Source organism: Carlito syrichta, unplaced genomic scaffold (assembly GCF_000164805.1).
Source record: "Carlito syrichta isolate Samal-C Ts95f unplaced genomic scaffold, Tarsius_syrichta-2.0.1 Scaffold288912, whole genome shotgun sequence".
Lineage (NCBI taxonomy): Eukaryota > Metazoa > Chordata > Mammalia > Primates > Tarsiidae > Carlito > Carlito syrichta.
In genome coordinates, this window is record NW_007233008.1 from 38,595 (window position 1) to 53,255 (window position 14,661).

At 37.0% G+C, this 14,661-nt stretch overlaps 1 protein-coding gene across 1 annotated transcript in view; it reads right to left on the reverse strand.

The window, feature by feature from the left end:
- LOC103256088 (unconventional myosin-IXa) overlaps nt 1–14,661 on the reverse strand; it is a 151,020-nt gene that overhangs the window by 6,715 nt on the left and 129,644 nt on the right. The window contains exons 13-14 of the mRNA XM_021710421.1: nt 12,571–12,712; nt 5,633–5,828 (exon numbers count right to left, since the gene is read on the reverse strand). Coding sequence (XP_021566096.1) covers nt 5,633–5,828; nt 12,571–12,712 — 338 coding nt within the window. The remainder of the gene's footprint in view (nt 1–5,632; nt 5,829–12,570; nt 12,713–14,661) is intronic.

Below are 14,661 nucleotides of genomic sequence, written 5' to 3' on the forward strand. Positions count from 1 at the left end.
CTAATCTGCTGCTGAACTCTTCCAGTGAATTTTTTATTTCAGTGATTGTACTTTTTTCCAAATTATACTGGAAGGAATATAAGAGTTATGAAATATAATAATAATTTATACTGTCATTCATAATTAACTATGTATTGACATATTTACACTGATATGTAAATTTTTACTCTTTAATGATATTTCCTATTTCCCTTTAGTTCCTCAAACATAGTTGCCTTTAGATATTTGAACATATTTGAAATAGCTTAAAGTCTTCAGTAAGTTCAATGTCTGGCTTTCCTCAGGAACTTCCATTGATTCTTTATCTCCTGTGTATAGGTCATACTTTCTTGTTATTTCTATGTTTCATATTTTGTTTAGTTAAACATTGGACATTCTAAATAATATGATGTGATAACTTTGGAAATCAGATTCTTCCTCATTCCCAAGGTTTGCTGTTGTTGCTATTTCTGACAGTTGTTTTAAAAAACCTTTCCTGAATCAATTCTGTAGAAGTCTCTGCTCAGTTATATTAGTGGTCAGCTAATGACTGGACAGAGATATCCCATATGCCTAAAACAAGTAAGGCTCTCAGGTTTTGTTAAGAGTCACTGTGTGTGAGCTAAAACACCTTTCTAAAACTTGGCTAAGTAGTTTATAACTGTGCCTAGGCTTTCACTTCCTGCTTGCACAAAGCCTCAAAGTTATCCAGAGGTGAGTGATCAGGACCTTGGTCTTCCTGACCAAGTACACAGCCCATATACTAGTCCATAAACATAACATAAGTCCCAGAGTCCTAAATATGTCTACATATGTGCATAGCCATCCAGATTCCCAGGCATAAACAGAAACTTTTCAAAGTCATTATGGAGAGCTCACTCCCCAGTTTTTCCTTTTAAGCATTTTGGTTATGCTACTGGTTGCCACAACTGTTATCTACTGAATCAGGCACCTGCAATGTTCAACAACTAATTTGTTTGTTTTTGACAATGCCCCTGGGATAAAGGCTGCTCCCAGTGCCAAACTCCAAGTCAGGTTAAACAGAACAGTTTTGCAAGAAGGGTATTCAGGAAACTACCCAATGGGTTGAATAAAAATTCTCTGGGAATGGGGCTTGGAAGGAGTTCCAGTCCCTTCTACTCCCTCCAGTGGTTGCCACAGTGCTGATTTTGACCATGATTCCGGGGTGTTGGTTGTCTAGGTTACCATGGATCTGGAGAGGAAGGGATGTGAACAGCACATGTTAAAACATCACAAAGTACACTGTCTTTACTGATATTCAGCACTTTTTCTTGTATAAATTCTTCCCAGGTTACTGTGAGCCTCTAATTTTCAGAGATCTGACAAAATTATTCTGACAATTTTTGCTAGTTTTTAAATTCTGGTGTAATTTATTATTATTTCTTTTTTTTATAGAGACGAGGCCTTACTATGTTGCCTAGGCTGGTCTTGAATTCCTGGGCTCAAGTAATCCTCTCACTCCCAGGCTTCTAAAGTGCTGGATTTATAAGAGTGGGCCACCGTGCCTACCCTATTTGTTAGTATTCTCACTGCTCTTGAGGAAGAGAGAATTTTTGGAGGTCCTTATTTCACCAATTCACTGATGCTCATCCAAAAACCTTTATTCTTAATCGCCATGCTATAGTGCCCAATAAAAAAGTCATTTGTAAAAAATGCCCCGGTTTTTTTTTCCTTTTTTAACCAAAATCTATTTAAGTCTCTTAAGTTTTGGGTAGAACTATGGACAGAGTACACAGAGATTCTAGCCTCCAAAACCATTTCAGAAAATAGATGAACATTAGAACCCTTCTATCATCTGCAGAAACAAATAAGAGCACATTAGACTATTGAATGGAATAGGGAAGCACATTACTCTATTGAGTGGAATAGGGAAGAGGAACAGCTTATATGAAAACCTATAAAACCTTCTATCTGCAGACATTATATAGATGGTTTCAGCTTCTCTCCCTGTAAATGGAAAAACTGAAAAATACTTTGAACCCTCGTGTTCATACCTCTTATCCCAATAGCATAGCTGAATTCCCTGTCTTTGACTTTTAGACTAATTTAAGTTCCTGTTTGGCTCTACTTTTATGTGACTCAAAAAAAAAAAAAGCCGGGCTCGGTGGTTCAGCCTGTAATCCCGCGCCTTAGGGAGGCTGAGGTGAGTGGATTGCCTGAGCCCGCGGGTTCGAGACCTGCCTGGGCAGCGAGACCTCACCTCTACAATAAAATCAAAAAATCAGCCGGGCGTGGTAGCACATGCCTGTAATTCCGGCTACTCAGAAGGCTGAGGCGGAAGGATCGCCGGAGCCCAGCAGGTCGAGGCTGCGGTGGCCGGGAGTGGCCACTGCACTCCAGTCTGAGCGACCGAGTGAGACTCCAACTCAAAAAAAAAAAAAAAAAGGCATCATTGTACTCAATTCTACATACTGTATAAATCATGGTCAAGTAATATTCTCTGCTATATCCTCTTCATGAGGGTTAAATAGTACCCTCCTGGTTCTTCTTTATTCAGAAGGAAGAAATCAGAGTCAAGGTTGATAATTCAAATTGCACATCTGTTCTCCAATACCCCACTGCTGACCAGACAAATTATTACCATTTTCCATTTCACCTCTCAGCAGGGTCAATATGTAGCTTCACTGAGATAGCCTATTTACACTAAGAACATTTTATTTTTTCCTAAGAACCATAACATACAGCCTAAGAACCATAACATACACCCTATCATTATAACAAGTTGTTCTCAAAAATAGCTGAATTACTTTTGATTTACAGGTCTTAACAATGGCATTATGTCCTTTCAGAAGTCTTTAAAAGAACAGTGAAAAGTAAATTTTAATGAGATATTCTCAATTGTGCTCAGATGGCTTGATGAAGTCTAGATCTACTATTTAAATCCAATTTCATAGTTAATTTATTAGTTTTCAATTTGCAATGCTACAATGTTCTAACTTTATGGTATCCTTTTATCTTAAACTCAGCAAAAGACAGTAGATGGGAAAAACAAATGCTAGAGTGAATACTAACATACTGTAAAAATATATCAAAATTAATACTTGTTTATTTCCAGAAACAAAGCTGCTCAGTTAGCCTCAAAATGCAAACAAACCAGAGTTTTTCTTTTCCTTTAAAAAAGTAAAAATTTCCCACGGGTTCAAGACCCGCCTGGGCAGGTGAGACCTCATCTCTACAATAAAAATAAAAAATTAGCTGGGTGTGGTAGCGTGCGCCTGTAATTCCGGTTACTCAGAAGGCTGAGGCGGAAGGATTGCTGGAGCCCAGCAGGTCGAGGCTGTGGTGGCCGGGAGCAGCCACTGCGCTTCATCTGGGCGACAGAGTGAGACTCCAACTCAAAAAAAAAAAAAAGTAAAAATTTTAAACTTTATTCAAGGGAAAATTATGGGTGTTGGTAATGTTCTATTTCTTAGCCTAGGTAGTAGGTCCATGGATGTTTTTACTTTGTAATATTTCACTGAGCTATTTTTGCTTTGTGCACTTTTCTGTATGCATTTTCAAAAAGAGATTATTATATGGAAGCTCAGTACTAGTCAGAAAGAAACATTAGACAGGAAAACAAGAGGAATCTAGACTTTTATCAAGGCAGAGGAAATATAAGTTCAGTTTGCTTATCATTAATAATATTGCATGTCATTGTTCAAATTGATTATAATAGATATACAACTAGCTTTCACAGGTAATAGATTTAAATGTCAAAGAAATACAGAAAATGTGAATAAGGTGAATAAGTTTTGCAGAAAGTGACATACTTAATAGTAAATATAAGATAAGTTTATTCTTTTAGGCAGTTATGTAATAGCAGGATGTTTATCAATTTTAAGTGGTTCTGTCTACCAGAAGTTTGTTGTAATAAATAAGAAGGCAACTTAAGGAAAAAAATGTCCTTAAAGTTGTTTCTAAAGATAATCTCTTAGATATCACTTTGTAAAAGGCAAAGAAGGTTTAAAATAGTCCTTTTATTTCTCCAATAAACTATAATTCTCCTTACCTACAAAGACCAGTTCATACACATTACAATCTAAAAAGTAGAAAGTGTATTCAATATTTTGCCTTTCATTTTAGAAACACATCTCCCAAATATACTCATTCATAAAAATACTTAAAAGCTGAATTTAAAGTTTTACTGCTAGTACACATCCCAAAAAGCTATATGGGGGGATCAAAAAAAAGGAATTTATTTATTAAAAACTGTGCATTTATTCTTACATGTTTAAACTTCAGTCACCTTCAAAGTACTCTGTTTGATACAATACACCCGTTGAGACACTTTTTCCACTGCTCAAAACCCATCAATTTGGATGCCTGTGAGTGTTTCTGCCATTTTTTGTTTCACCTCTCCCACATCAGCAAGACATTTCCCTTGCAGGACTTTTGTCATCCAGGAAAACAAAAAAGTAACTTGGAGCGATATCAAGAACAGAGAGGGTGAGGAACAGGGGTCATGCGATTTTTTGGTCAAAAACTGCTGAACACTCAGCGCAGTGTGGGCAAGTATACTCGTAAAACACCCATCATTAAATAGACAAACACGTTGAAAGAATCTCAAAAACAAAATTCACTGAAGCCAAATGCAGCCTCTCACAACAATGTTTATTGGTACACTGATGTTGATGGGTTCCCAGATCACTTACCTAGTGGGGGAAGCCTGTACTATAAGAGGCTTGCCCTCCAAAAAATAACTCCAGGTTTTTTTGGGTCCCCCCTCGTAAGTCAGTCTGGGTGTCCTGAAAGCACAAGAGAGCCCTATCACGCTTTTACTGAAGGGCATAAATCTCAACGGCATATGTATCAGAAACTCCTTACTATGTTGCAATTACCTATCTAAGACTGGAGCTACAGCAAACAACCATGTGCTTTCTAGTAGGCCAGAACTACTTATGAAGCTGCCCTCCACAGAATGCAAGATGAGATTTCAGTGACTAAAGGGGGAGGCACACAGAAAAAGTATCCTGCTTTATCTATTTCTATATCTCAAAGTGAAATCTAATGAACCGAGTAAGGGTAAAAGAAAAGAAAATGAACACTTCATGAACAGATGCTTTACAGATGCTACTTGACTTTACCCTCGTGAATTTAAAGGCAGTAATAATTCTCTTCTACAGGCAATGAAAAACTGCTCATAGCCATAAATCAGTCAAGAGATGATACAACTGATTACAGAAGCAGGATTCCTTCCACTTTATCATACTTCCTCCATCCCAATTTTTCTTTCTCCTAATTTATGCTTTCACATTAGATTGTTTCATTTGTAGTAAAACAAACCATTGCATAGGAAAAAATAAAGATATCAAGATGAAATACTAAATCATTAAATGATAATTATCACTTCACTATTTGTTCATATCAATGATTTACTGAGTGCCTACTACATACCAGGTACTTAGCACTCATTATTCCTGTCAGTATTAATTAATCAATCAAAATATGCCAACACATACCTAAACATACAATATTTACACTTAATCATACAAAGTTCACCCCATTCATCAGAGCTAAAACATGATCTTAGAGTATGTTAAAAAATAACAGAACAAAATAAAAATTATTATTTTGACTTTACTCCTTGTGAAAAAGAAGTAAAAAGAGTGAAAAGATGAAGCATGGTAGAATACTAATAACAACTGCTTACCAGTTTTTCTGTGAATGTGTCTTTTCCCAGCTTCCCTGAAAGCAACCATGGCTCTGAAGAAAGCTCGGAGAACTGCCCATCGGAAAACAGCTACAGGATCGATTCCAATCATCCCAGAAATAAACGCATTCTTGCTACTTCTCAGAAGAGCTACAATGTCTGGCCGCATATGATCTGTATTTTTTTCCCTGAAATCCTACATGAAAAAAGAACCAGTATTATCTCTAAAAGAAAAAACTATTAAAATCAAGATGATGGGTGACATGCTTGAACAATGGTTGGATAATGACGACAGAAGCAACTTCTGTCCTGGGTAGTTAAGTGGACCATATGCCTTCTATAAAGTTTCATCCAACCCTAAAACTATTTAATACATGTAAATTAGAAAATTTTATTACAGCATGTTAAACACTGGTCAAGGAGAGTCGCTCCAAAGAGGTATCACATACAACCATAAGAGAGTTGAATAACAAAAAGGAGCCAGACATGAGAAAACCTGAAAGAGCACGCAGAGGGAACACCTACTACCTATGGGTGGTGACGACTTGGGCAACTTAGAAAAAATAGCAATAAAACCAAAAGCTGGAGCATCAGGGGAAAGGGTGAGAGTGATGGAAGATGAGGTAAATAACTAGGTTATATAGAGTCTGTAAACCTGAGTTGGATTGTATTCAAGTATAAAGGAAAGCCCTAGAAGGGTAATGACATGAGCCAACTGGTATTTTATGAGCCACATTGGTTGCAGCATAGGAAATGAATTATACAGAGACAGAATGGAAAAAAAGACTAGATGTTATGATAAACCAGGTTAAGAGCTGACAGTGACTTGGAATAGGTTGGTGGCAACAGTAGAAACAAAAAATAGTTATAATACTTGGGACATGTTTTGTAAGTCAAGGCAAAAAAAACCTGCTGATGGAGTAGGGTGTAGTGAGAGAACGAGAGAATTAGTTTACCACTTATATTTTACGGTTGAGTAACTAGGTAGATAGAGATGCTGTATTCTGACATTGAGAAGATTAAAGAAAAAAAAGATTTGGGGATAGGAAATTAAAATCAAGAGAACGGATTTGTCCCAGGGAAGTTTGAGACAGTGAGGATAGCAATAGTTGTGGGTGACATTTATTTAGAAGCTACTATGTGCTAGGTACTTCTTTAAGTACTTCACAGGTATTATCTCAGTGCATCTCATTTAATCCTCTGAACAATCCTTTGGGATATAAATGGTTATTCCTAATTTATAAAGGAGTAAACTGTGCCAGAGAGAGGTGAAGTATTCTGGCCCTATCACATAACACGTGGAAGAGCAAGGATTCGAACACAGTCAAATAACTAAATGAATATAAGTCTGGGGCCCTAGGGAGATTTCAGAAAATATATTTGGATATTATCAGCGTATAAACTTTTAAAGCTAAATAAAGGCAGTAAATCAGAAGAAACAACTATCTGCCAAAGAATAGGGGTTGGAGGAGATGGAACCCAAGAAAATGGGTTAAAATGTACCATATAAAGAGAGGCGAGGACAGTAGGCATACATCCCAGGAACAAGGGCCCAGAATTATATATACAGTACAGGCATGGACTATAATCTTACAACTATATTCCCATCAAAATGGAAGGATTAAAAATTTGGGCTGGGCGCGGTGGCTCAGCCTATAATCCCAATGCTTTGGGAGGCCGAGGTGAGTGGATTACCTGAGCCCGCGGATTCGAGACCCACCTGGGCAACTTGGTAAGACCTCATCTCTACAATAAATCAAAAAAAAATTAGCCAGGCGTGGTAGCACGCGCCTGTAGTTCCAGCTACTTGGAAGGCTGAGGCGGAAGGATCGCCAGAGTCCAGCAGGTCGAGGCTGCAGCGGCCGGGAGCGGCCACTGCACTCCAGTCTCGGTGACAGAGTGAGACTCCAACTCAAAAAAAAAAAAAAATTGGTGAGTAAATCACCCCAAGTTGATGCACCTTCACAGAATACCTCTAACTTAGAATTTCATGAGGAATACACCAAGTGGCTCAGCCTGTAATCCCGCGCCTTTGGGAGACTGAGGTGACTGGATTGCCTGAGCCCGCAGGTTCAAGACCCGCTTGGACAGCAAGACCTCATCTCTACAATAAATCAAAAAATCAGCCGGGTGTGGTAGTGCATGCCTGTAATTCCGGCTACTTGGAAGGTTGAAGCAGAAGGATCGCCGGAACCCAGCAGGTCGAGGCTGCGGTGGCCGGGAGCGGCCACTGCACTCCAGTCTGGGTGACAGAGTGAGACTCCAACTCAAAAATAAAATAAAATAAAATAAAAATATCATCTATCCTTTTCAGCTTGGACTTAACTTACTACCTTTAGGGCTTTCCTTTCCTAATTCTTCTTTGTTCTCCTGAGAATTGAGGAAAAGGTGAAACAAGCCAGAAGTCTTGGTCCTTGGCTTGTCCTTAAATACCCTTAGAGAAAAAGTATGGATTATAAAGGAAAGTTTGACAAGGCATGGTAGCTCGTGCCTGTAACTCCAGCACTTTGAGAGGCAGAGGTGGGAAGATGCTTGAACCCAGGAATTCAAGACTAGCCTAGGCAACACAGCAAGTTCTTATTCCTACAAAAAAAAAAAATTAGCCAGGTTTGGTGGCATATGTCTGTAGTCCCATATACTCAGGAGGCTGAGGCAGAAGGATTGCCTGAGCCCAGAAGGTCAGGACTGTGGTCAGCTCTGATCGTGTACTGTACTCCAGCCTGGGTGACAGAGTGAGACCCTGACTCAAAACAAAACAAACAAATAAAAAAGTTAGTAAAATTGAGTAAGAGTTTTCAAATCCAAATCACCACAACCACCATACTCAGATAATGCCTGCTGATGGCAGACAAATTGTCAGGCACTAACTTACTCACTTTAAATAACTTACTTTTACTCAATTCTAACAATTACTCAATAAAGCAGATCCAGCCATAATCCATATATTTATTTATAAATAAACAGAGAGGTAAAGTAGCTTGCCAAAGGGCAAACAGATAATAAGTACCAGTGCAGGAACTGAAACACCAATCTGCACACTCCAAAGACTACTCCATCCTATTAATAACTATACTGTACAGCCTAAAAATCTAGAATTTGGCCAGGCATGGTGTAATCCCAGCACTTTGGGAGGCTGAGGCAAGAGGACTGCCTGAGCCCAGAGGTTCGGGACCAGCCTGGCAACTTGGTGGGACCTTGTCTCTACAATAAATCACACACACACACACACACACACACTAGCAAGGCATGGTGGCGTGCATCTACACTTCCAGCTACTTGGAAGGTTGAGGCGGAAGGGTCACCTAAGCCAAGCAGGTCGAGGCTGTGGTGGTCATGAGCATGCCACTGCATTCCAGGCTGGGTGACAAGAGTGAGACTCCAACTCAAAAAAAATATCTAGAATTCTTTTTAAAGTTGACTGTCAAATATCAATAGTAACCAATGACCTTCATTTTACAAGTGAAATGGTCTATCTTCTTCATAGTTCTAGATTTCTAAGTACATAATAAACTGACCACATCATTCTTCTTGAAACTCTCTTTTGGTTTCCATAAAAAAAAAAAAAACAAAAAACTTTTTTGTTTATCACTCACCTCTTGTGCTGCCCTTCTAAGTCCCCACTACTAGTTCATACTGGAAATTCAAATTGGGTTTGATAGTGTGTACTCATTTCTTTGCTCAATCCTCTTACAAGTGATCAGAATCATAGTTATGACTTTACATTAACACTGTCTATATGATGAGGCCCAAATATATTATTTCTAGCTCAGATCTTTCTTGTTATTTTTGAGATCCATTAACACATCTTAAAGGTATGTCAATATAAAAAGAATGTGTAAGACCAATAGCACACCAGTAGTCTGGAAGCATTCACCAGTGAAACCATGTTGGCCTGGAATTTCCTTTGTGGCAATGTTTTAAACTACTAGTTCAAATTATTTAAGTGATAAAATTTTCAGGTTTTCCTATTTTTTTCAGGTTTTAGCTTTTGTAAGATGTGTCTTAATCAAATTTATCTATTTTATGCTTTCAAATTTATTGCAAAATATATTCATATATATAGATAAAATATACTCAAATATATATCTATAATGCATGTAGTAAAGCTGTCTTTTTCAGTCCTGATATCTGTAATTTATGAATCTTTTCTATCATTATTTACCAATTTTTTTTATTTATATATATTTTTTTTTCCAAGGAAGTAATTTTTGGCTTTGTTGATTTCCTTATCCTATGTCTGCTTTATTGCTTTGATTTCTGGTCTTATCTTTATTGTGCCCTTCCACTAATTACTTTGGGTGCGATTTACTGTTTTTTTTCCCTAGTTTCCTGAGATAGAAGCTCAGATAACTACTTTTTAACTTTTATTTCTTTCTAATAGATGCATTTAAAGTTTATAAATTTCCCTCTAATTACTACTTAAACTGCATCCTACAAATTTTGATATGCAATATTTACAGTAATGTTTGGAATAAAATATTATAATTATAAGTGACATGTTGTGATTTCTTTTTTGACTCTTGGTTTATTCAGAGGAGTTCTGCACAATTTCTAAATATCCTATGATTGTCCAAGTATATCTTTATGATATGCCAATTAAGTTAGTCATTTAATAGTGCTGTTTTTATTGACTTTGTATCTGCTTGTTCTTTTAGGTAGTGAGAGATAAGTGTTAAAATCTATAGCTATAATTGTGGGCTTGCCTAGGTCTGCTTTTTGCTTTCCTTTTGTTTTACATATTCTGAATCAAAGTCATTAGGTACATACAACTTTTGGTGATTATGTCTTCCTGTTGAACAGGCCCTTTTTGTCATTAGAATACATACCACTTTGTCACTAGAAATACTTCTGGCCTTAAGGTCTACTTTGTATGACAATAATACAATTCCACCAGCTTTTATCCTTTCCCTATCCTTTAACTTTCAACACAAATGAATATCACAACAAGTATATATACTTTATAATCCCACTTATATAAAATTTAATAACAAGTAAATTAAGAATGATAAAAGTCAGAATAGTAGTTACCGCTGAGGGGAGACTGAGCTGGGAAGGGGCAAAAAGAAGTTCAAACACTAGATTTGTGCACTTCATTCATCTCATAATATGCTCCAGTTTTTGTTTTATTTTTTAAACTGTATTCTTAATTTTTGTTCTAAAATTCATTATTCCCTGTTTTATTCATCTAAGGCAATACTTCAATTCACCCGAAAGCTCTATCCAAAAGTCACTTAGTCACCTATAGTCTATCAATAAAAAAATCTGTGGATGGTACCTCCCAAATATATCTCATAATTATCTGGATCTCCCTAATCTCTAATGCCACTTCAAAGTTTACCTTTACATTTCACCACAGTTTAAAAAAAAAAAAAGTTATCTAATTGATCTCCCAGATTCCACACTCACCCTCTGCTGTCCCTTTCCCCCAAAGCAATCAATGTGATTGTTTAAAAACACAAGTCACAGTCTCTGCTTAAAATATTTTCATAGGCCAGGAGTGGTGGCTCATGCCTGTAATCCCAGCACTTTTGGGAGGTGGGAGGATTGCTTGAGCCCAGAAGTTCAAGATCAGCCTGGGCCTCACAGTGAGATCTCATCTCAACAAAAACATTTTTTTTTAATTAGCTAGGCGTGGTGGCATGTGTCTGTAGTCCCAGCTACTTGGGAGGCTGGATCCCTTCAGCCAAGGAGGTCGAGGCTGAGGTGAGCAGTTATCACAATGGTCATGCCACTTCACTCCACCCTGGGCAATAGAGTGAGACTCCAACTCAGAAAATAAATAAAATCTTTTCATTGTATCTCATAATAATTTTAATAAAAACCAAATTCTTTTAACTTAGCCTAGAAGCCCTAAATAACTGACCCACTGATCATTACCTTAACCCATTTCACATCATTCTCCTTTATTATAATCTAGCAGCACTAATGTATTATCAACTATTTCAACATATCAAACTCTTTCCTATTCCATGATCTATAATGCTTGCCACGCTAACTCCCCGCCAAGGTACCATTTACTTCAGGTCATCTCAAAATTTAAGTTTCTTAGAGAGGTGCCATAAATCAACAAATTCAAAAGCCATTATTTTACTACTTTCTCTCATTGAACTCATTCATTCATTTGTAGTACATAGTTCATTTATCTCTATATTACATGTATACGTACTATGTATATAAATATATATGTATATGTAACATGTATATACATAGAGTCAGAAACATGTCTGTCTAGTTTATCATCAGATCATTCCAAACACCAAGCACAAAGTCTGACACATGGTCTGTGTCCAGTAAATACTTCTTGAATAAATATATCAGTTAACGGATGAATAAATTATCTTAAGATACTTACTCAAGGTCCAGGAGGCAATAAATTTCTGAACTATTCTCTGTATCTTCACTGTCTTGCAGTGAAATTAAGTGCTTTACATGGCAGATTTAAACATCAAATGGTTGAAGAGTGACAGATTCACCAATTAGAAACAAGAAATGGACAAGATTATGAAGATTCCCCTACACAGGAATTAGGAGTTTCAATACAATCATTAAAAGTGCAAGCTCACAAATACCTAATAATGCATGAAGACATGAAGACTCTGTCAAGACTTATGGGTACAGAGAAGGGAAAAATTCAACAAATTATGTGAATGAACAAGTGGATTTGAGATATATAGATGCTATCTATTCTTTCAGATCTAAAAAGTTATTAGAATGAACTGACATCAGGTTTATATGTAGGCAGAAACAAACTGCATTACTTAAGACAGTAATGTACTGAAAAGTAGAATCTGAATTTTAGTAACATCTTTATAAATGTCTCCAATTATTACTAATCAAAAGCCTCCACAAACTACAGAGTGGGTAGTGTGTCAGGATGAGTGACATTGTCAAAAACATACCTCCGCCCTGAAAGCATATTCAGTGAGAGATTTACTGACCTTTACCCCATATTTTACTTTTCCAGCATAATGTTTTATGATGAAAGCAGGCTCCATCACAGCTGGAAATTCGATGTAAGAATTCTCTTCATGTTGATGCTTAAACTTGTCTAGCAATGTTTGATTTGTAGCCTGAGGAAAGCTAAATTTAAAAAAAGAAAGAAAGAAAAAAATACTAAAGAAGGATGCAGTAGTTAGTATGACTATCTAAAAAGCACATTTTAATTACATTGCCATCTAACACATTAACAGTATACAAAGAGTTTTCACCTATATTTTCTAACCTGGTTCTCATAACAAGCTAAAAAGTATGTATTACAAAGATTGGTGTTCCTATTTTACAGTGAGGAATTAGAAGTTGTGATTTGCTTATCCTTATACTCTAAGCAGCAGAACCAAGAAATTAACTAAAGTCATTAAATATTTAGCTTAGGCTGCATTGTTCTCCACTACTGTAAAACCCAAAGGAAAATAAAACCCAAATCATATGTTCTGTGGAGCCAAAAACTCCCAAATAAGGGAATAATCTCTCAATTTTCAAAGGTCCTTAAAAATCCATAAAAATTATTTGATTTCCTACTTCTTCATGCATAAATAAGTAGTTTTCTTACCTACACCAATTACTACATATTTCCATATTATATCTGTTATTATTACAAATATAAATGAGTTTGTACTCATTGACTATACTGATAGAGAATTTCATATCCAGGAATCATATAAATGACATCTATTAAGTATTAACTGAATAATAGGAAATATAAAAATAAAAAAGTTGAGAAGAGGAAAAAACCACTAGTGGTTGTGAATAACGAAAAGATTCACATAGGACACAGGAAGCAATTGTGAGCTAGATGTTAAGAGTTTCAAACAGAGAAAATATCACTGATAGAAAAAGGAGAAACAAAGTATCTTTCAGAAAATAACTTAACGATGGCTGAAATAATGAAAATAATGTGACATAAAGTTGTAAAGATGCTTACTACAAATCTAATGTGTAAAAATGATCCCAAAATTACAACAAAAATGGTTAATTACATAGCATGTACTGGAAACCGTAAAGAGAATGGCTCTTGGCATCAGACAGTCATAGTTTGGGTTATCAGTTCTATCACTGACCTTGGGCAAGCTAGGTAACCTTTGAGAAGTAGTCTTCTAATACACAAATGAGTACAATACCAGGAATCATAGTGAGAGAACCGTAATAGAGTATACCATAGACTTAGGTTAAGAGCATACTATAACCCAATAAATATGTAATTGGCTTGTGGACAATAGCACAGCCATTTTAGTTTTCTGCTTTAAAACATAACCTGTAGCTGTTTAAAGTTTCAGTTATGGGAAAAACTGCAAAGCTCCAGTTCAAGCTTCAACCCCTTCCCTTGACCCACTTTCCCCTTAGCAACAACCAATCAGGTGCCAGGGGAAAATCACCTAAAGTTTCCAAATGTCTCTGCAACTTCCCCAGCTAGTGGGCCAAGGTCAGCCTGAGTCAAGCTAGCCAATCCTCCACGATTAAGCTGACCACCAGAGGTTATTACTCAATTAAATGGTAACAAGACTGGAAAGTCCCCCCAAACTCCTCCTTCCTTTGTGTAGAAACATAAAAGGTGTCTGCTTAAGGAAGTCAGGGCCTCTGGGTGTACTCCGCTGTGTCAGTTGTCGACAGAGGTCCAGGCTCGAGCTTGCAAAATAAAGACCTTCTTGAACTTTCATCGGAATTGGCTCTTGGTGGTCTCTCAGATTGAACTTTCGGCCACTATAATAGTACTAGTAGAACCAAGTAAGACTAGTAAAAATATCCAAAGCTAGCTGGAATCCCACAGGGATTACACAAATGTTATAAAGTTTATATTGATAAAACTACCATTCTCTTAGTCACCTTGGTATGATTGCTTGCTTGATTGATTGATTAATATTGAGATGAGGTCTCACTCTTTAGTCCAAGCTGGAGTGCTGTGGCATGATAACATGGCTCACTGCAGCCCCAACTTTCTGGGCTCAGGTGATCCTTCCACCTCAGTCTCCCAAGTAGCTGGGACTACAGGCATGGGCCACCAGGTCCAGGTAATTTTTTAATTTTCTGTAGAG